Below are 24,737 nucleotides of genomic sequence, written 5' to 3' on the forward strand. Positions count from 1 at the left end.
ATCTGGTTATTTAACTTAAGTTTGAACTCTGATGTGGTCCCTAGGGAGTGGAAGGAAGGCAAAGTAGTTCCTTTGCATAAAGGTGGCTCTAAGACTGCAGTAGTTAATTGCAGACCAATCACCATCTCGGGAGTGGTGGTAAAAGTATTGGAAAAGTTGGTTAAAGACAGAATTCAAGAATGGGTGGATCAAAATATGATACTCTATAAGGCCAACATGGTTTTGTTAAAGTTTGATCCTGTCTTAGCAATTTATTAACTTTTTATAATAGAATGACATCTGAGTTGTACAAAGGAAATGCCTACACAGTGGTACTTCTGAATTTTGCTAAGACTTTTGACAGGATACCCCCATGGAATACTGTTGCGCAAATTGGAGCAGATGGGGATGGATACTAAACTGGTGATATGGATAAGAGAATGGCTCAGGGTAAGATACCACAAAGTAATGTATGGAGAAGCAGAGTCCAGGATGAGGCAATGACTGATGGTGTGCCTCAGGGCTCTGTGTTTGGGCCGTTATTATTTAATTTGTATATAAATGATATAGGAAATGGCTTGAAGGGAGACATTCAATTGTTTGCTGATGATGCAAAGTTGGGTAGCGCAATAAAAAATCAAGCCGATGTTGAGAGTTTGCAGGATGATTTAAATAAGATGGCAAAATGGGCAAAAGGTAATGGATGTCAGTTCAATGTGGAAAAGTGTAAAGTTATGTATTTTGGGATTAAAAGATTACCAGCTATGTACTACATTGATGAAATGGTACTCCAAGAGATTGATGAGGCTAGGACTTGGAGGTGTTGGTGGATAGAGAGATGAAGTTCAGAGGACACATTTCTAAGGTGTCCAAGATTGCACATAAGATTACTTGGTTATTGAAGAAAACACTAACATCCAGAGATAAAGAGGTTATTATTCTTCTTTATAAGGCATTGATATACGTCCACATTTGGATTACTGTGCTCAAGTCTGGTCGCCTGGATTCATTGGAAATGACGAATTGGTGGAGAGGGCTCAGAGTGACTAAGTTGGTGAGTGGTGTAAAAAATGCTCCCTACATTTATAGATTGAGAGCTTGTGGATTACAGAGGTTGGTTGATAGGTGGAGAAGAGGGAATATGATAGAAACATTTAAATTACTTAAAGGTTTTTTTATAAGATTGATGCAGGGGAAATATTTCAGCTGTGTGATAGTGATGGAAAAACAAGAGGTCATCCCTGGAAATTAAAGAAAAGTGTGGTTAACAAGGGTATGAAAACTAGATTTTTTGCCTGGAGGGTGGTGAATGAGTGAAATGCATTGTCTGACTCAGTTGTGAGTTCTTTATCTGTAAATGAATTCAAGAAGAGATATGATAGATATTGTTTTGATAGTTTGGGTCTCCCGCGGTGAGTCTACCGACTCCATGGAGATACCCATAATAATAATAATATACTTCCATGGGCATTGTTCCACTGAACTGGTATCCATTATACATCCATTTTCTGTTCAGTGGAATAACATGAGCAGCTGATGCGTAGCATCCATTTACAAACCAACTATTAATCCACAGAGCCTATGTCTTATCTTCTTTCATCCTATTAACCTCAAATTTCGAAACAATCCTCCTCACCAGGCATTCCCCAAGAACTACAACCTCCACCTATTCAGAAAGAACATTAATAGTTTCTCTCTCTCTCTCTCTCTCTCTCTCTCTCTTAATCACTGTCAACAGTGTTACATGGACTCCACAAGACTTTTGAATGTTGCATCAGGATTGCTCCCTGTAGATCTGTAAGTATTCAAGATGATGCAGTGGATCATTGTAATCTTTGAGATGTTCCATGGGACTCCAATCTAGAAATCACTGTTAGGTTCGGTGGACCACTCTTGATCAGTTTTGGCAATGTAGTTTCATGCATTATCCTACTGAAATACTCCTGCACCATCTGGGAAGATGATCACTATCAAGGGATGTACCCAATCAGCCACAATAGATTGATAATTTATACCATTCATAGTAAAGTCTGTGGGTATTAGGACTCCAAGAAATTCCCAGGAAAACATCCCTTATGTGCTGCTTCTGCTTGCCTGAAAAAGGAAAAACAAAGACTAGGAAAAAACAACTTTTTTCCAGTCTTTGATGGTTGAGTGATGTCCATCATATATGAGGATGTTCTGAAAAGTTCTTGGCCTAACAATGAAAAAACAAACTTAGAATTTCTAAATTATTTTTATTTTTCAACATAATCTCCCTCAAGACTAATACATTTATTCTAGCGATGCTCCAGCGCCATTATCCCATTCCTGTAGTGGTTCTCAGTAAGATCTGCAAAGTACCCCTCCACAGTTGAATCGCCTCTTGATTCGAAGCTGTAGAGGGGTATTTGGTCAGAGGGAGCCAAATTTGGGGAATAGGGTGCAGTTCATAATGCAGATCCCTTAATTTTCCCATTGCCAAAACACCTTTGTGGGCAGGTGAAAGATGACTTTTTTCTTCTGCAAACTGGGTCTTTTCTCATGAATTTTTTGTCTAGTCTAGTTAAAAGATCGGAATAATATTCCCCAGTTATTGTTTTACCCTTTTCAAGATAATTAATAAACAAAATGCCTTTAGCATCCCAAAACACCAATGCCATGACCATTCCTTAATCTATGACCATTCCTGCTGATGGAACTGACTTTGTCTTCTTTGGTGCTGAATAACCAGCTTCTGTCCACTTTTTTGACTGCTGTTTGGATTCTGGTGTGTAATGGTGAATCCAAGTCTCATCCATAGTAATAAATCGATGCACAAAATCAGTTTTATTCTTGTTAAAATGCTTCAAGCACTGCTCAGAGATTTTCATGCGAGTGTGTTTTTGATCTGCTTTGAGCAAGCGCAGCACCCATCTTGAGCAAATCTTTTTCATATGCAATTCTTCATGCAAAATATATCCTACACTTTCTTTTGAAATGCCTATAGTCTCAGCAATTTCATGCACTTTGACTCACCGGTCATCCAATACCATATCGTACACTTGATCAATGATTTCTGTTGTTACACTTTTTGGACGTCCTTCACGTGGATCATCTTCAAGGCTGGTACCGCCACATTTAAATTAAACTCGGCAGCCCATTTCTTAATTGTCGAAAATGAAGGAGAAGCGTGCCCATAAACTTTTATAAACTTCGAATGAATTTCTTTTGGTGTTAAACGTTCTTTTACAAAGAATTTTATAACTACACGATACTCAATTTTATCCATTTCAAGGGATCCAGACAACACTTTTGCTTCAGACAGCTGTATAAAACAAACTACTTGATAGAATGACTTGCAGTTTCACATGGATGCTCATGACAGATGTACCAACTTAGGGAAAAAAAAAAAAAAAACTCTCTTCTTTAGTGTTGCCATCTATTGTCGAGGCTGAGAACTTTTCAGACCACCCTCGTACAAACTGTAGATGTTATCAATGATTAGGCATAAGCATGGGTATACCTTGATGGGGCATCTACTTTACTGGCCTATATGGAGGAGAATACATTGGATTATAGTGTAGGAAACACTGTTATGAGTAAGGACTGTAGTCTGTTTTTGTCCATAAGGCTTGCACAAGATTTGACTACTTGCATTCACACATTGGGTATTATGTGAATGCTGATACAACTTGAATTTACCATGAGCATTTACGATGTGTGGGCATTCAACTTTGACTATGCAACTCTTGTTCTGCCCAGTATCCTTCAACTCTTGAACCATCTTAGCTACTCTGTAAATAGCCAATAATTGCAGTTTCCTTGATATTGTCGTCCTTCAACCAGTACTCTACAAATGCATCCTGTTAGTTCTATATTGAAATCATGAGGTTTGTAAAAAATCTGATAGAACTTTGTAAAAGATAAAGGATTTTCGTGATTTTCTTTTTGAAGAAATGAAGGTTTTTTGGGGGGGAAATACTTCCTCAGAAAGACTATTTCAGAGAACATACATAGATGGAATGAAAGATGGGAGTAGCAGGTTTAGTAGATTAGTAGTTGACCTGTAAGTGGATGTTGGGCAGCTATTGCTCATAAGTTAGCAGAAATGTGGGAAGGGTAAAGGTAACTCATGGACATATCTACAGAAAAGACTGCGTAGAAACTGATAATGTGAGAGACAGTGGCTTGAAGGAAAGGGTCATCAGTTAGCCAGACTGTCCTATTTTGGACAGCACCATGTATGTATGTATGTGTATATGTGTGTGTGTGTGTGTGTGTGTGTGTGTGTGTGTGTGTATATATATATATATATTTTTTTTTTATGTTGTGCCTATACACAAGAAGGTGGTTAATCAACCCATAGTACATTAGTACTGTGTATGAGTAGTAGGTTGGGAAAGGAGTCACTTGTTTTCATTTGATTTAAATGACTAAATTGTATTCCTTGGGAAAAACAGCAGGTGGAAGACTGTTCCACAGTGCAGCAGTTGCAGTGATGGAGGAGGAGGAAAAGAAACTTGTTCTGTTTGTTTCTAGGTTTCTAGGTGTACTGTGAAGAGATGTTGTGCAGCAGCTGCATGTGTTCCAACGAGCTTAGTACTGAGTGGAGGAATTATTGATGTTATTTCAGATGAGCATTTCCCATGGAAATAGTTGTAGAATATACATACTGCAGAAACCATACATCTGTGCAAAAGAAGTGGGGGAAAGAGTTGGTAGATGGGTCATTAATAAGTCTAATTGCTCTCCTCTGTATTGAGTCAAGCATTTTGAGAGAGCTTTTAGGGGCCCCATCCCATATGTGGGAGCAGTATTCAATAGCTGGGTGGATTTGTGATTTGTATAATGTTGACAGCTGTTCAGGGGTAAAGTAATGTCTTGAGCAAAAGAGAAATCCTAGTTTTTTTTTTGAAGCTGAAGATGCAGTGGTTGTGATGTGTTTATGCCAGGAGAGGGTTGATGTGAGGATAATTCCAAAAAGAGAGATCTCAAACTGTCTGGAAATTTGGATATCTGGGAAAAAAATTATTCTTTTTTTATGGGAAATAGTACAGAACTGAATTTTATTAGCATTGAAATTGATGAGGTTATCCGAACTCCATTGTAGGGTGGCTTGGAGATCGGAATTCAAGTGATGGCTGATGTTCTGTAGGTTGAGGCGAGTTGTGTAGGGCAGGGTTTCCCAAATTGTGTTCTGCGGAACACCAGTGTTCCGTGATGTCAGTGACCAAGCCATGTATTTTTAAACATGGAAGTAATTTGGGAAAGGGAATACCGCTGTTTATGACCAGTCATAAAAATTGCCTGCAAGTCGATTACAACAATGGGTGGTGTATCCTCTGTTCTCAAAACTGAATGAAATAACATCTGTGTTGCAAATGTTAGTGACCAATCATCAAAGAAGTATAAAGAAAATTTTTCTACTGAAATTGAAAATCAAGGTAGTCTGTATCCGGTTCTCAAATTAGTAATACTGACTACTTTCTTCGCAAGTTCGTATTGTAAGGTGAAAGTGCTTGTTTCGAAACCATAGTGCCATGATTTTCTAAAAGTAATAGGCCTACAGATTTAAATTTTAATATGAATAAAAGACAAGGGATGTTATAAATTTTTGGTAATCAGAATGGGATATGTCAAAATTCAGCACAAATTAATTTAATTAGTCCAGTGATTGATAACTGATGTAATTTTATATTTGTCAACATGTCACACCATATGCATAAGTGTACTAATACTCTTTATGATTATGCCATAATTAATTATTAATACATTATAAAATAACCTTCACAAATCCGTGAAAATTTCAGGATTTGTGAAGTGCTCCATCGTAGGAAAAATCTGGGAAACGCTGGTGTTGGGTAAGGTTAATCAAATGAAAGCAAGGAGTGTAGTATGTTGTCATCTGCAAAATTGTGTATTTAGTTGGAGGTCCACTGAAGTAGGTCATTGATATATAAAGGAAGAGGGTTGGTGAGAGGATAGAACCTTTTGGAACCCCAGCATTAATTGAATGGTGAAAGGATAGGGAGCCATCCACAATCACACACGGTATGCATCAGACAGAAAGCTGGCAATCCAACTACAGAAGTCCTGGGACAGACCGAATGATGGTAGTTTGCTTAGTAAGTATTTGTGCCAGACCCGGTCAACGGCTTTGGAGATATCAAGTGCAACCACTTGATATTCACCAAACTTCATGGCATTTGTCCAGAGATGGGTGACATATGTGAGCAGATCTCCTGTTGATCAGCAGTGACGGAATCCATACTGGCGCTCGTTTATTAGGTGGGCGTCTTCAGGATAGTGTAGGAATTGGGAATTGATGATTTTTTTCCATTACTTTTGACAGGACTGAGGTAAGCGATATAGGGTGATAGTTGGATGGCAGTGACTTGTCACCCTTCTTGGGAATGTGCTGAATATAGGCCAATTTCCAGTTTGTGGGACAGATTCTAGTGGAATAAGAGAGTATATATAGGTGACATAGGATAGCAGTCACTTCTGGTGCACAAACTTTCAGGACAATTAGGGGAATGCCATCAGGGCCAGGAGATGTATATAATTTGGACAGTATTTTTCTGATCTCATTCTGACAAAAGGATGGTGTTCTTGTTGTATGTTGGGTGTCTGGAATGGTTAGGTGACCATTCCAGACATTTACCATCGTCAGTTATGCATGCAATGGAAACAGAGTGTGAAGTCAGAAGATTGGCTTTTTCTGTGGGTGATGATTTAATAGCGCCATCTGGGTATGATAAGAGCGGGAATTGCTTTGGCGATAGACTAAAAGGCTCGGCTGCCGTTTGGAGAGGCTGCTAGTTTCCTGCTTTTTTTGCTCTTTCAAACTTTATTTTGGAAGCATTGATTGTTTTTTTGCATCTATTTCAGGCTTCGGTATAAGCCTGAAATAGATGAATCAAGAACCTCATCCTCTAAAGGAGGATGAGGTTCTTGATTTCGGCCAGTTATGGTATGTCTGGTGTTTCATCTGTACAGCCTTGGCATATCTTTTGGAGAACCAGGGTTTCATTAGGGAATGGCGTTTCAGAGTACTGTGTGGAATGTACATTTCCATGCCGGTGAGGATTACTCTGGTAATAAGTTCGGTGCATATGTTTGGGTTGGAAGGCTGGAAGAATAGTCCAACCATGGGAATGTGGTACAGAAGTTGCTGAGGCTGTCCCACTTGGCACTATATGAGAGTATCTGTGTAAGTGTTGTTGCATGGGGAGTGGGGAGATGAGCACTAGATTGTGGTCAGAATTGCCCAGGGGGGGGGCTCACTACTTTCACTGTGTATTTGGAGGGGTCATTGGTGAGAAAGAGAGCTAGGGTGTTTGGGGAGTGGTTTTGGGTTATCTGATATTCTGGTTGGCATTTGAACAAGTTGTGTGAAGTCGTTAGTGATGGCAAATGTTTCAGCATTTCTGGCTGCAAGATCTGTACAACTGGAGGAGGAAAGCCTCTAGTGTTGTGGACATTAAAATCCCCTAGGAGGATAGTTTTGCTGTTGAGAAAGTGGGATTGGAGAAAGTCAATTTTTAAGGAGAGGAAATTAGAGCTCAGAGTGATTGGTTGTGTTTGGGGAGCGATAGAGACAGCAAATGAATTTGACTTGAGTGGGGAAGGGATATTTTCAACCAAAGAAGGTCAAAGTTGGATGATTCTAGGTTGGGTGCTCTCTCTCTCTCTCTCTGGAAAGGTATGTCAGAGTGGATGTATGTGCAGACACCACCCTTGGGACGAAAGTTGTTAAAGAGTGAGTAGCTTGGAAGGTTGAGATAAATAGTGCTGGAAGTGAGATTTGAGTTTCTGCCAGAAAGAGTAGGTGGGGTTTGGTAGACTGAAGATGAAGTGTATCATATCAAATGTAAAAGCAGTGTTCTAATATTGGGCAGAGCTGGAATTTATACAAAGATAGTAGCTGAAACAAGATGAAAAATAACATGTTGATCAAAAGAATGCCAAGTTGTTTGGAGATGAAGGATGATATAGAAGTGATGTGTTGTGCCGGTTGGTCCAAGAAAGGAGATCTGGTTTTCAATACTGAGCTGAGTGTTATTAAAGGAAAGGAAAGTATATTAGTCTCTTTTGTGAGAAAAAGACAAACTTGTGTTATGCAGTCATTAATGGTGCTAGATTATCAATCACTAGTGTGGTGTTTATTTAGCATATGGGGGAAAATACAAAAAATTAAGCCTTTCTGTGTTACTTGTCCCAAAGTGGATGATACAAGCAAGAAGATTTAATGTTGATTTTGAGCAGCAAAATCCTTGTCATCACTAATTAGCTGGATGTTCTCCAGATGATTGAAAAAGTTGGCTGATGAAGAAATTGATGATGACCAGTTCTCCATTACTTTAGAGTATACTGATGTCTCAGTAGGTCAGTAGTTTGATATTAGACATTTTTGAGTGGACTGAATTTGTAGTGTAGAATCTCATGTTATATGTATTGGTTGGTCAATTGTTGTTGATTCAGTTATATGATGTGCCTACTCTTAGATCAGATACACACACACACACACACACACACACATATACAGGGTGTTCGGGATAAATTTGACAGTTTCGTAAGGAAAAAGAAAATCTTCTTTGTATCTATTAAATTTAATGAATTGACAAAAAAAACATTACAGGCAGAGTTAATTACAATACTATCAACAAGATTTACTCAAAATAACCACCATTAGCATCGATCACAGCTTCAATTCTGCTTCGGAACCTCGAACAAGCTGATGCTACAGTCTCCCTGGGAAGGGCCGCAAAAACTGTTTTAATTTTATCCATTAACTGGGCTTTTGTATTACTGGAAGTGCGATTGGTGTCTTTTTCAACTGCGCCCCATACAAAATAATCCATGGGGTTAAGGTCTGGGGAGTTTGGAGGCCAAACATTTGGACTGGTGAAGTCGTAGAAATTTTCAGACAACCATTTTTGACTTTTCCCAGAGGTGTGGCAAGGGGCCGAATCCTGCTGCCATACATACGGCCTACCATTGGCTACCCTTGTTATCCAGGGCTTGACTACAGTTAGCAACTCCACGAACAAAGCCCGAATTCCAATGCCAGGGTTCTTCAACACCTGTTCCTGCAGATTTGCGAGGAATTCTGCTGTACGAACGCAATCAGATCGTCTGCTAGGGATCTTTCTTCTTGCTACATCCTCGTAGTCACCATTGCAAGTCTCTAGTTCATGCCTGATTGTTTTTACTGTATTCAGGGAGCATTGGGCAGCAGTCGTAATATCCTTATTTTGATGGCGGGCACGAATCATCATGATACAAGTTATTCTCTTCCATGATTCAGGTGGGTTCCAGCTATCCATCCTTTCTGACATCTTGTATATGAATGAAGAAGGGTCCAAACTTTTAAATGAAGAGAAGTGTGTGTTAATACATGTAACTTACGGAAAAATATAATTAATTATAAATATGTCAAATTTATCCCGAACACCCTGTATATATATATATATATATATATATATATATATAACCTTGATGGACCTGTTTCATTCAAGATTTCTCCATGAGTGCAAGTCACAAAGATGCCTCCAGTGATTTCGATCTTGAGTCTCTCTCTTCCATGTTATACCCATAGATTTCACTAATGGATCTTCCCATCTTGTAGGTGATCTTCCTGGTTTTCTCTTTATTCTTGTTGCCAATTGAGTATTCTGTATGTCCATCTGTTATCCCTGAGTCTGGCTATGTGGCCTGCCTATCTCATCTTGCTTTCGTATACTGCAGTTACATCTTTTATGCCTGATATACAGTATTTTTTGTGTATAAGACTATACTTTTTTCTAAAATTTTTAGACCAAAAATTGGGGGTCATCTTATACACAGGAGGGGTAACCGATTGAGAGACCCATGGTTGCCATGGCTAGACTGCCGGTACCCTGTCTCTGCAAACAGGCTTCCACCAATCACTAGCCTTTGTTAACTCTGCCAATTGACATCATTAATGGCTGATTCTGAATAAACCAATCAGAACTCTGAAAGCATTCATACGTCTGCAACTCGTTGGTGGAGTAAGTTAATGTATTAACAATATTTTGAGCACTAGCCCATAAAAATGTCCGAAAAGAAAAAATGATTGTGATATTCTTCAAAATTCAAATTAAATCATCAATTACGCAAAATAACATGGAAATAAAGCTTCAGAGTGGAAATAAAGCTTGGAGCAGAGGCTTAAGACTTAGATTATGGAGCAGTGCCAGAGTGGGATATGTGTGTCAACCAAGCTTATTCAATATGAGGTAAAAAGGTTTGCAAGAGAAATGAACATTGTTGATTTCACAAGAAAGGTAAAATGGTGCTTCAGCTTTATGAGGAGAGAAGGATTGGCCAGAGAACATGAACCAAGTTAGCCTAGAAAATGATTCATAGTATGTATCTTAAAAATATTACCTAATTACTAAATATACTTTGAATATTTAAAAATATATCAAATGTGTTCTGCTTTATGTTTAAAATATTGATTTCTTAATTTTGGTTTGAAAAAGTAGGGTTTGTCTTATACACAGAAAAATATGGTATATATATATTTAATTGTATATTATGATTTATTAGTTTTTTTTTCTGTATTTTATTCAACATAGATACTTTGTTTGGACACATTGCTTGTTTTATTAGTCACTCTGTGTAAACAAGACAGGTTTGATGGGATCTTTTTTTTATATAGTTTTGTAAATACACCATATTTTGATTATATCTAGCTTCTAATCACTTGTTTAATTTTTCATTATATTTTATTATGATATTCCATTAAAAACATAATAACTACTAAGTAATTGTTCATATTTAACATAATCATATCAACAAGTATTAGTTTATTAACTCTTACTGCATTTTCATTAATAGAATCTTCCAGTATCATTGCATAAGATTTTAATTACATATTATCTGTTTGGTTTAATGTTAATGATATCCATTGGAGATGATAGTCTTTAAACTGCATAATTATAATCGATATATTAAACAAAGTACTTTGATCATCATTCTTTATATTTAAATAAGTAGTCTATTGATGATTATAAACCAACTGTAACAAACAAACATATTATTTTAAATATGTAGTTTAGGTACTTGCTTAAAATCAGTTTGGATTTCATAATAGGAATAATAAACATAATCACAATACATAACAAAATGTTATTTTAGCAATAAATTTACTTTTTGATTACTGCTTTATGTGCCTTTGTTCATGCAGTTTGTTTTTTACCCAGTTGAAACCATTTCTAAATCATGCATCACATCAGGTTATTAGTATTTTAATGTAATTCCTTTACATAGTCTAAGGAATTACATATTTGTTAGGTTTTTGTTAAAAATTAAGAATACACATATAGCTAGAAACTTGTGATCATAATATTTTTTTTTCTTATTGTTAAAAGTAAATAAATAGGTTGCTTTTTTTTTTTTTTTAATTTGTTTTTGATTTCTAGATCTCTGGCATTTCGATTGATTTTGCAGCAAGATTTCAAGTTAATATGAACATTAGAAAGATCCCTGGAATTGTGTAAGTTCTAAGAAGAAAATTTACTTTAAAACTGAAATGTAGTTAGTTTTGAATCATCTTTTTAGGCTAAATAGTGTTAGACCAGGCCTCTCAAATAGGCAGTCTATTATGTTGACATTTTAAAAGTTTCTATATATTTTATCTACAGTATATATTACAAATCATCCTTTTACTATCTCAGAGATTAGAGACATAGGAGACAAAAGATAAAATAACATGCATTTTCTTGTATATGCTGAAAAAGTAGTATTTATAATTAATTGCTACCTTTTGGTATGTATTAAAATATCTTTTATTACCATTATGATGTGACACCTCCAAGGACTCGTGGGAGCACTCGTTACTCCACTCCACTCCACTACACACACACACACACACACACACACACACACACACACACCTCACTGTCTCTCCTAGTTAATCTTTCAACTACACAACAACACTACTACCATCAATGCACAATACCATCTACTGCCCCACCACAATAGCGTTTTTTGGTCTGTAAATTGTGTGTTCTCTCAGCTGATTTGCCTGTATGCTGAATGAAAAAAGTTGGTGAGTGTGGTGGATCTCCAGTGATTAATTTCTTAAGGTGATTCCTTCACTTATTGGAAGCCTAAAGTGGACGATGCCATGTTTGATCTCTAGAGCAGGGATTTCAGCTTTTATTCCCCTCCCACCTCCCTCATCAATATACAGTGTGAATATACCCTTCAGGAGCATGTCAAACATACTTCAGAGATTCAGAACTTCTCCTTTCAAGGGTACAGCAGTAAAACAGTTCCACAGGCTAACCAGCAAATATTATATGGAACCAAACCAATATTACTGTCATCAGTACTGCTAGATTGTAACTAGAGGGAGATGGCCGAGACTGTTGAGGCCATCTCCCTCTAGACCAGATACTCACTGCAAGTAAGAGCATGTCTTCTTTCATTCAATGGTCTATGTCCCAACTCTTTAATTTAACTTCTTGCCACTTCTTAAATGACCAAGAGTATAAAAAATCTTCTGTACTTGTTGTATTTACTATGTTGAACAGACAAATCAATTCTGGAAAAATCCATCAAAAATAACATGCCAAGATGAGGGGGGTGGGATGAGAACCTAATTCAGGATTGGCAACTCATTAAACTGCATTATGTACATAGAATTTAATAGGTATGTACTTAGATTTAAAGAAGTGATCAAACTGCTAAATGTCCTATTCAATGTAATAAAAACCAAGATTTCATCTTAAATTGACTTAAGCTGTGAGAGAAGTTATACAATGAGCCATGCATCTGATATCTCACTACAATGTTCAACATCTTTAAGTTTAATTTGATTAATGATAGTTGTTAATTTAGAAATCTCTCTGTGAATTCCTTTTTTTGTGTTTGTTTTTTAATCTGAAGAAATATACAAAAATGTATAAAAATAGTAATTAAATAGTTTCTTACCAAAAAATTTGCATGTGGCTTGCCAAACACAAAAGTAGATATTTTAAGCCATGGAAACCTGAACTCTCTCTCACACACACACACATTTTTTTTTTTTTTTTCAGTCAGGAATATATAATATAAATACTTCGAGTAGACAATATTCGACCACAAATGCTCGAATATGGAGGGTATAAACATTTTACACATAATTCAGCAGACCTAGTTATAGAATTGAATTACAGATGATTGGAGTAAAGCTCTCATAGTACTAAAAAAAAATCAGCTAATGCCTTTTATTCCCATATAGGGAAGTAGGCGAGGCAGTTTTAGCCCTAAAAATTTGGAGACTGAGTGGGCAGTTCAATCTCCACTGGTAGCCAATCAGAGATAGCTTGCCCAAGGTTTTCACTAATTAAACAGCATGTAGTGAAGAGATGGTTCAACAAGTGCCACCATCTCTTGGTCCCTAATCCTAACATGATATGTTTAATGTCTGAAATAGTTTGGGTCCTACAGTTGATTTTTTTTTGAGTTTATGGGATGAAAAACCCAAGTTTTCGGGAGAAAAAACCCGCTTGCCCATGCCAGAGATAGACTTTCTTGGGAACTGGTCAAAAAAGGCTTAGAAAAATTTCCTCTAGTCACTGACTAGATTTAAAAGCAATTCTTCCTTCATTTAGTCAAGCACTGTGGTATGCAAACACCACATCCACTGAGCTACACAGGCATCTATTAAAAGGAGGGAAGGGAATAAAACTAAATGTGAGAATTAGAGAGGAATTTCTGTATTGAGTGTTCCTGTAAGATTTATGCAAGTATACTTTAGAAAAAGTTAACAAAAATTATGAAAGGGAAGTTTGGAAAAGAATAAGCCGAGTTCATGCCAAATAGAGGTTGTCAGGATTGGATTTTCATTTTAAGACAAATAGTTGAAAAATCATGGGAATGTAATAAGGATCTGTGTTAAAGTTTTGTAGTCTGGAAAAGGCATATGACAAAGTGCCAAGTGCAAAAAGCTGTTCTCTACAATTATATGGTGTAAATGGTATATTGGACATTATATTGGTCAATACAATAGTCTGTATTTGATTTACATGTCAGCAGTTAGAATTGTAGAATTATATAGATTGCATTATGAAGAAGGTGATATTAAATCTGATATCACCTTCTTCTGAATGAATACTGCAAAATAAATTCAGTACATGTCTGCAGATTCCCTGCCTAAATTTGAATAACTACTGTAACAAATTTGGTATGAAAATTAGCAGTAAAAAGACAGAGAGAATGAAAATAGGTAGGAACGTCAAAAACATCAACTGTATCCTGAATGGAGAACTTGTAGAATAAGTAAAATATTTCAGCTATTTAGGCACAATTTTTTAGTGGAGATGGGCAAATTAAATATGGAAATAGACAACAGAATTAGCAAAGCTGGTATGGTAGGAAGTCAACTGAATAAATTTATATGGAATGAGAGAGAGAGAGAGAAATTAATCAAAAACACTAAATAAGCTGCATGCAAGAGAGACCACAGATATGATAGTTATGAAAGAGATTAGAGGAGTTAACAAATGGCATCAGTGACAATATCATACTAAAAATGATGGTATTAAGAAAGAACTTGATGTTGTTAGCACTTAGGTATGTGTTAGCAGAGCTAATCTCAGGTGATATGATCACTTAGAAGAGGCGTGGCGCTAGAGGACACAGAGTGAATGTTTGTTGATGAATTTGTTCCTGGGTCCTACAGTTGATTTTTTTTGAGTTGATGCGGTGAAAATATACTTAAATGTAAGTAATTATATTGATATAATCACCTTTCAAATGTGCTCTAATGAATTGTCTCAGTAATATGAAAAAGTAGAGTGTATTAATTATCGAAATTGATTCAGTGATTCCTGTAAACTAGTTCTTCAAAAAATTCAAGCCACTTGTTGCGTCAGCCGCCATTCTCACCTTGACGTTATCTATTAATCCTTCAAGGTCAACATCCGAGATATGTCCAATGCTAATTTTAACAGCTGTAAAGACATTCCTAGGATAAAAGAAGTCATTAATGTGGTATACTGTAATGCTCAACTCTATGAAAGTTAACCTCTGCAAGTAGTTTTAAAAAATTGCCTATCCAATCTGCTGTTGTTCAACGGTTGCCATTGGGCTAGTATACAAGGTGAGTACCTAGAACAAATAGGCTTAACTCTAACATAATGGGAATCCACTGCAAAGTTTGTGAAGAGACATGTATTGATGTTACATCTATTATGAAGTGTGCAGATAAGTGCAAAAATAGTTATCATTTTTATTGTGCTGGTCTCAGCGAAAGCCAATTTAAAAAGCTCTCCAAAGACAAGTATATGTATAATATATGTATAACAGATTTAATGGGATTAATAAAAGAATTAAAAAAAGACATCAACGACTTAAGAAGTTCGACTGAATATGCCTCGAACAAAATAGATGATTTTCTGGGTATCATTGCTGGCCTAACACAAGAAGTTAAGGAACTTAAAACAAAGAACTATGAACTAGAAAACGCAAATATGGAGCTGCGTAGGGAGCTGAAAATAATTCATGAAACCATGGATGACTTGAATCAACAGGCAATTAACCTAGAAATTATTGGTGTTCCTCATGAGCCACGTGAAAATGTGCATGAAATATCAAAGAAAATTGCATGTAAAATCAAGATCAGCTATAACGAAGATGATATTGAGGTTATATGTTCCTAATGGACAGAAAAACAGACCAGTGCCTGTCATTATAAAATTTAAAAGTAAAACGATCAGAGACAAATGGCTGGACAGAAACAAAAGTATCAAATATAGACTAAGTACAACTGATATATGTGACAGTTTTAAGGATAGTAAAATATATTTAAATGATCACTTGACTGGAAACCTAAAACACCTACTATTTATTGCCAAGAAATGTAAAGAAGTCAACTACAAAATCTCTGGGTCAAACAGGGCAAAAGTTTCATGAGAAGAGACGACACATCTAAAATATGGCGAAGAAGACTTATCTAAACTCCGAGAAAACAGCGAGAGTAATAACTAGTTACAAACAACAATGACAGATGAGAATAATAACTGTGATGTCCGTTTTCATAAATGTGTAATTTGTCATGATTCAGTAGAATTAAGAAACTTTTTATCCTCAGACACTGTAAGTACCTTGAAAATTTTGCATATAAATATAAGAAGTATTCGAGATAAATTTGAGCACATTGAATTACTACTAGACAATTTTAATTATCGGCTTGATGTTCTGATATTAACAGAAATCTGGGTTAAAGACGAAGAAATTGATTTGAACCAATTAAGCAGATTTAAAAATTATTATCAATGTAGACATTATAACAAATCTGGAGGAGTAATTATCTTTATTCGAAATTCCATATCTGTTAATAGCATTACTAGCATAAAAATTAAAACAACTGAAAATGTCAATTTATATTTAGAACATCATAATATATATATATAATGGCTGTATATAGGTCGCATTGTTACAGAGTCCAACTTTATACAAGAACTCGAGTGTAGTCTAGATGAGATCAGAAGTGACATTGTTCTCATAATTGGGGATATGAATATTGACTTGCTGAGGAATAGCAGACCCTCTCAAGATTATCTAGATCTACTTGCCATGCATGGACTCAAACAATATATTAATGTCCCCACGAGAGAATTCAATGGTGGTAGAATGTGTCTAGATCATGTATTCAGTAGAACATTAAGTGGAAACAAAATCCAAGCAGCAATTCTGCGCCAACCTCTTGCAGATCACTTTCCAATCGGTATTAAAGTGCATTTGCAAGTACAGCACAAAGATAGTACAACTGTGAAAACATTCCCTACACAACAGTTGAGTCCAGAGTATTGAAACGTAACTTACACACTGTCTCCTGGGAAGATATAATGACGGAAACAAATATTGATACCTCGTATCATAAATTTATTGCAATATTGAACAATAAAATACAAGACTCGATTAAAGTTAAAATAATAGACAAAATGAAAGAAACAAAGCCCTGGATTACACAGGAAATCAGACACTACATAAAAATTAGAGATAAAATGTATAAAAAGTTTAAAAAAATACCCACACAATCAATATTATGAACACAGTTTCAAGTACCATAGAAATCTAATACACTATAAATTAAAAGAAAGTAAAAACGAATACTACAGAAATGAATTCCTAAAATGCCAAAGAAACCCCAGAAAACAATGGAAGTTTTTGAATAAATTAATCGGTAAAGATACACACAAACAAAATCTCCCCATACTTAAAAATATCGATAGGAATAGAGAAAATGGAGACAGAAGATTAGCTGAAGAATCAATAACCATTTTGCCGCAGTCAGTGAAAGCATTCTGAAAAATGCTAAACCCACCCCTCGGAATTGCACTCTCAAGAGACTTAATAACTCTGTATATCTTTTCCCCATTTGTGAAAACAAAATCAAATATGTTATAGCTAGCCTAAAAACAACCAAAACTTCAGGATATGATGGTATTAACACAAACATTGTGAAAGAATCCCAAATGTACGTCATAGAATCCCTAATGTACATTTTTAACTTATCACTGATGACAGGCATGTTTCCATCAGATTTTAAGAAAGCCGTAGTTGTACCTATTTACAAAAAGGGAAACAAAAGTAACTTGAAAAATTACAGACGATCTCCCTTCTACTGGTATTTTCGAAAATATTAGAGAAATTGGTAAAAATTAGACTTGTGAAATTTTTGGACAAAAACAACTTCTTTTCAAAGAATCAATTTGGGTTCAGGCAAAAGTTTAGCATGCTTTACTGAACTTCACAAACACAGCTTATACCTCCCTTGACAAACATAAACTAACATTAGCAGTATTTGTAGATATACACAAAGCTTTTGATTCTGTATCACATGAAATTTTAATAAAAAAATTAGAAGTCATAGGAATACGAGATACTGCTCTAAACTGGTTCAAAAATTATTTAAATGCCAGATCACAAATTGTAAAAATAAACAACAGCTATAGCAGCTCCAAAAACAGTAGACTGTGGTGTACCACAAGGATCTGTCTTGGGGCCAATTTTATTTAATATTTATATCAATGACTTCTGCAATCTTAAACTAAACAGTAAAATAAATACTTTTGCAGATGATGCAGTACTAATTTTCTCTACAGACACAGCCGAACAATTGAAAACCATCATGAATGCTGATCTTTTGAAAGTAACAAATTGGTTCCAGTCAAACAAACTCAGTCTGAATGTCTCAAAAACTAAATATGTAAATTTGAACTTGCGAAATACAATTGGCAAAATGAACTTCACTGCACAATTAATTTTGCATGATTGGAATTGCAGAACAAATTCAAATTGCAACTGCAAGTAAATAGAAAAAGTCAGTGTAATAACTTACTTGAGATTAAAAATTGATAGTAATTTAAGCTGGAAACTGCATACCACAGATGTCGTAAATAAAGTAAGAATTGTGTTAAACAGACTTGACTACCTAAACAGATTCTTAAACTTAAATATGCTAAAAATATTATATTCTGCCTGGATTCAAAGCACACTACAATATGGTATATGAAGTTGGGGAGGAATCTATCGCACTGCTCTGAAACCTTTAGTCTCGACTCAGAATAAAGTAATTAAAATCTTAACTAGAAACAAATATAAGGATACTGCAATGTGCAATAAATACACCATAGTAAACATACTACCCTTTAGATATTTATACGTCTATAAGGTACTATTATTCATAAAAAACGACAATGAATACGTAAATATTAAACAAGATACTTTTCTTAGTAGACATAAGGGCCTAAAATATTTAGTTCCAAAAGCAAATAAAGAAGCAATACACAAACATTATACTTATTTAGTGCCAAAAGTATTCAACACACTACCTTCAACAATAAGAAATGAAACTAACCCAACAAATACAAAAACTCTAATCAAAGAGTATTTATTTTCCCACAGAAATGAGAAAGCTCTGTTCAAAATAATTGTATAAATTATTGGTTTCTAGCATATTTGTATTCAAAGATTCAGTCTTATGTGTAAAATGTAAAATTTAAATGCTATTTAACTGCTTTGTTTTATTTTGATCCTAATTAATTAACTTTCTCTGTATGATGAAATTTTATTTTATTTGTGATTTTATTATGTAATTATATTATAATAATAATATGTAATATGTATATTATATGAGTGTACATATGTGTATATAATGAAAATGCATTACGTAAATTTTTGCAACTTTATGCATATCATAACCTGGATGAGCTGTTGCTCTTAGGTTATACATATGATTATTCAACATATTGTACTATTATAGGAAGCTTACAAATAAACATGATTTTTTGATTTGAAAAAAAAAAAAAAAAAAAGGAGAGGAAAGATTAGCAAAATAAGTGTTCTTCATCAGGATGGCATGGCAAAGATCCACAGAAATGCCAAAGTTTAGGTGGATTGAGTGAGAAGTGATTTAGAGGGCAGAAATGTAAGATCTGAAAACATGGATATAACAGACGGATGTCTTGACAGGTATAACAGATTAATCATCATCATCAAATTCCTGCCATGTACCCTCAAAGGGTGTACAGGGTATGATAGTACTACATGAAAAATTTACATCATTACTGACTTCCTATCTACAATTTTCCTCCAAATCAGTCTGTTACTTATCAAGACTCCAACATTATCAGATCTTATATTTCTGTCATCTAAGGCACATTGTGCCCTATCAATCCACCTTTAACTTGGTCTTCCTCTGGGTCGTTTTCCTGTCAACCTGGCAGAGAACACTTGTTATGCTAATCTTTCCTCGCCCATTCTGTTTAAGTTACCATACCACCTGAGATTAGCTCTGTTCATTCCTAGCTGCTGACAATATCAAGTTCTTTCCTAATATCCTCGTTTTTAATATGATATTGCCATTGATGCCATCTGTTCAGGCCTCTAATCTTTCTCAGTACTCTCATATCTACGGTCTCTAGTCTTTGGTCATGTGTTTTACTTCTGACCCAGCTCTGAGATCCATAAGTTAAAATTGGCTTGAATACTGTCTTGTATACAGCTAATTTAGTGTTCCGACTAATTTCACTCTTATTCCATATGAATTTATTCAATTGACTTCCAATCATACTAGCTTTGTTGATTCTGTTGTCTATTTCCATATTTAATTTACCATCTTCACTAAAAATCGTGCCTAAGTAGCTGAAATGTTTTACTTGTTCCACAGGTTCTCCGTTCACAACGCAGTTAACATTTTCAACGATTCTACCTATTTTCATTGTTTTTGTCTTTTTGATGCTGACCTTTGCGAATAAGGGATGCCAGTTTTCTATATGGTCAGTAAGAAGAGGTCGTCACGTTTTCTTAAGATTTTGGTAATTTTTTCCAAGATGCCTCGGATGTAGGGAATGGTGATGGATTTAGAGTAATTCTTGTTATGAAAAGGGGGAGAGGGTTGTGGTTTGCTGGTTTCAATATTTTTTTTTGGGGGGGGGGGGGAATAGCCATTGACTGAGAAAGTGTTGAGGATGTGATTTAGTTCAGTGGTTAGGGCATTGTCATTTGAACAGATTAGTTTCGCCCTGTTGCATAGTGTCTTAATACCTCCATATTGTTGTGAGGGAGGAGGGGGGAATTGTTAGTGAATGTATCTGCCTGTATGGATGAGTTTTCTATAAACAGAGAAAACCAAGGTTCCATCAGGCTGGTGGGTGACTAGTGCGTCTAGGAAAGGGAGGCTGTTGCTTTCCTCTTTCTCTAGGGTGAACTTGATTCCGGGTGTTGGTTGTTTAAGTGTGTTAAGAAGGATAGGAGTGTATCAGAGCCATGTAGCCAAATAGTGAACACATCATCAATGTAGCGAAGCCATATGGTTGGTTATGGGAGTCCATATATATGTGGGGGGGGGAGAGATAGAGTTAAATGGTTTTAATTTGTTAGTAACTTCCACAGGCCAAGACGCGACCTTCTCAACAAGTTTATTGCCAATCACGCGATATCGCGTGATGCGGGTTCTTACTGGGCGGCCGATCACGCATTATCGCGTAATAGATATTTAGAGTCCATAAATCCTATGTACATAATAATAAAAGCATATAAATAATATATTTAACTTATTTTGAGCACAATAAAAAAATGAAAAAAATTTTGTCCACCACACGAAATTCCAATTTTCAGCTTGACAATGAACGTGTTAAGGAGCCTATGGAGTTTTCTAATTTGCGAGTTGGTGGGATTGTATTCATTGGGGAGGTAAGTAGCACGATCTAATAATAGAGCATTAAGCTTACCTCTGTAGTCCATTTGGTTGAGTACTACAATGGTGTTTCCCTTATCTGTTCTGGTGATTGCTATTTCTTTGTTTACTTTTATTCTTGCTAGCTTCAGTGCAATAGTAATAATCAAGGTGTGTCAGAAAAAATCACAGAAATACTCAAAAAGTAAACATTGCATACTACATACAAACCACCTGCTGTCTCTAATGTTCTATGAATTTACAAAATAAACTGTCAGTACATGTTCTCATTATGAGAATGTGCATTAGTACAGCATCTTCAAGAAGTAAGGAGCATAAAGATTATATTAATGAATTAAGCTAGTAGTTCAAATACTGGACTTCATGAAGTCAAATTGAAACTAAATCACCATCTTAAAAAAGTGACTTCAGAAATAAAATACTTTTTTTTATTATTTTTATTTTAGGAATGAGATAACAATGTATGTGATATTTCCCTAAAGCCAAATTGCCTGCATGTATCTATACTTGTTAAATATTGCAAGTGCAAATGTGCATCTCTTGCACAAATTGCAGTTGTGCCTTCTAGTCCTCCTTTACAAAGGCCATTAGATGCAACTTTTTGTTGACCTGCTTTCCCTCTCTCATCCTGATAACACTATTTCAGCAATATCTAAAGACAAAGCTGCCCTCTTGGCATTATTCTACTTTAATTTCTCAACTGATAACCAAGGCAGATTACTTTTAACCATGCCAGAAATGATGTGCCACCACATGACTCCTGTGGCCTTTTTACAGAAAGATATCAGAAAAATTTTGACTAACCTAGGTACCAAAATGTATTATTATATCACACCTCCAGGGAGTCCAAAGACTCATTGAGGGAGGGCATCAACTCTACAACTCCACATCTCACTACTCCACCAACCTTCATCATCTAACACCAATGCCGACTACCACCACTAGTGCTTTCACAGACAATCTCAAACATCCATGCCCACAGCAGGATTCAAACCCGCAGCCTTTGGCTGGAGAGCGGATATGCTAACCACTTGGCCAACCAGGCTGGCTCACAGTTGTATCTCCCCAATTGTATTTAAAGAGATATGGTCCAAATAAAGGAGGTTCCAAGAAGACTGCAGTAGCAAATTATAGACTAATCGATATCTTGGGAATAGTGGTAAAAATATTGGAAAAGTTGGCATAGAAGTAATTCAGGAATGGATAGATAAGAATGTGACACTCCAGGAGAGGCAGCATAACTTTGTGAAGGGTAGATCATGCCTTAATAATTTACTAACTACTTATAATAGAGTTACAGTTCAGTTGGATTAAAGGGAATGGCTACATGATGATACAGCTGAATTTTGCAAAGGTATTTGCAGGATATCACATGGAAATCTGTTAAACAAATTGGAACAAATGAGGATGGATATGAAACTGGTGATATAGATATGTGGGTAATGACTGATGGAGAGATAACAATAAGTATCATGTGGAAAAGCTAGTGACTGACATGCTGCAAGACTCTGTGCTTAGACCATTACTATTTAATTGTACATAAATGATATAGGAAAAGATTTGAAAGGAAATAGATAACTCTATGTTTAGTGTTGATAGTTTGTTCCACAAGTCCAGACTGTTCAGGTTCATGGTATATAATATAAGACTTGTGTTCTTTTAGCTTGTAAAATTCCTTCAAGAGCAAGGAATTTTACATCATTCATCAACCATTAGATAAAAAAGGTGGAATTAATGTTATAATTCTAACTAAAACCATATTTCAAAACTACATTTTGAAATAGCCAAAGTAATCTATGATGCCAAACCATTAGACTTGAATATTCCACCATCAGAAATAAAAGCCTTGAACTTCTTAAAATAAAATAGAAACATAGTTATCACCAAAGCCAACAAGGCTAATACCACTTTTGTCTTAGGTATTAATTCATATGATCGGAAAATAAATTTATTGCTTCGAGATCGCAATACATACTCCCAGCTTAATTATGATCCTACCAAAAGACAGCTCAAAAAACTCTACAAGTTACTGGATGAAACAACATCCATAGATCAGGAAACCATCAAAAGACTCAAACATACTATGCTAGACCTTCTAGAATATATGGTTCACCTAAATTATGCAACTGTCAAAAACAACTGTCCACTTAGACATATTGTGGATTCTATAAGCAGCCCCACATATAAAATATCAATATTTCTGCCTAACCTTCTCCTTCCTCTTATAGGCCACTCAGCTTCATCAATTAAAAATTCCACAGAATTTCCACAAGAATAAAATAAACTGTCAGATACAGACATGTTAATTAGCTTTGACATTGTCTCTCTCTTCACTAGTATCCCTCACAAAGAGACTATAGAATTGTTAACTCGAAAATTTCCATCCAATATTGTGGAATTATTCAAATTTGCAATCACATCCGATTACTTCACAAGGAAAGATAAAATATATAAACAAGATGAAGGAACAGCAATGGGCTGACCCTTATCACCTAATTTAACCAATTTTTTTCTTGAACACCTAGAAGATAGAATTTTTGCTTTAAAACCAAACCAACGATATGGCTATTATATGTTGATGATGTCTTTGCAGTCTGGAGTCACACTGAGCAAGAACTTTACTCATTTCTAGATAAGATCAACAACCTACATCCTCGCATCAAATTCACACTAGAAAAAGAATCGCAAAGTATCTCCTTTCTTGATGTACACATCCAACGTAAACAAGATGGTTTCATTTTCACTACTGTCTATCGAAAACCAACTTTTTCAGGTCATTACATCCATAATTCATCAGCTCGCCATCTATCTCAAAAATATGGCATCATAAAATCTTTGGTATTCAGAGCACACAAATTTTGTTCCTCTGAAGAATCTTTAAAACAAAAATTGGAAATTATTAAAGATACAGCCTCACTAAATGGATATAATCCAATAACAACTCAAAAAAATCAATCTTTAGCCACTCTCCTACACATCAACTCAGACATGAAGAAGCCCATAGGACTCCTGTACCATATATCAAAAGGCATCTCTGAACGTTTGTCAAAAATTATGAAGAAATACAAACTTGCTACCTATAAACCAATCAACCAAATTCACAATTTGTTACCTTCTCCAAAAAACAGACTCTCACCAATGATGCTACTTCATTTATACAAAGTTCCATGTTCTTGTATGTTGTCTTACTATGGACAAACAGAAGATCTATAATTAAACACATCTCTGAACATCAAGACCACATCTGTCTTATCAAACTGCACAAATATGGCCTCACACAACATGGAGTTGAAAACACTAACCAAAGAATCCAGTGGCAAAACACCAAGCTGTTATGTAGATCCATTTATAAATGTGAGCATTTGTATAAAGAAAGTGCTGGAGCCTTATGTCACAAACCAAATCTTAACCGTAACAACTGACTCACCATCCCAAAAGTCTGGGAAATTATCATCCTCAATTGTATAAAATAAATTTATCAGATATATTTTAATTTAATTTAATTACAGCTGAATAGTTTATAGTCCTCAAACATGCTACTGTATGCATAGAGGGATTCCAATGTAAGCATGTGCAC

General features: G+C 35.5%; 1 protein-coding gene and 1 long non-coding RNA gene across 3 annotated transcripts in view; one reads left to right on the forward strand and one right to left on the reverse strand.

The window, feature by feature from the left end:
* Positions 1 to 24,737, forward strand: part of LOC150100092 (scavenger receptor class B member 1-like) — a 219,697-nt gene that overhangs the window by 152,243 nt on the left and 42,717 nt on the right. For both annotated transcript variants that reach the window (XM_090402417.1, XM_090402418.1), the window contains exon 12: positions 11,391 to 11,464. In XM_090402417.1, the coding sequence (XP_090258543.1) occupies positions 11,391 to 11,464 (74 nt within the window). The remainder of the gene's footprint in view (positions 1 to 11,390; positions 11,465 to 24,737) is intronic.
* The window catches only part of LOC150100093 (uncharacterized), a 77,166-nt gene that overhangs the window by 26,406 nt on the left and 26,023 nt on the right, over positions 1 to 24,737 (reverse strand). The window lies entirely within an intron of this gene.

The sequence above is a fragment of the Typopeltis vanoorti genome, chromosome 13, assembly GCF_054136105.1.
Source record: "Typopeltis vanoorti isolate ZY-2024b chromosome 13, IOZ_Tvanoo_1.0, whole genome shotgun sequence".
Taxonomy (NCBI): domain Eukaryota; kingdom Metazoa; phylum Arthropoda; class Arachnida; order Uropygi; family Thelyphonidae; genus Typopeltis; species Typopeltis vanoorti.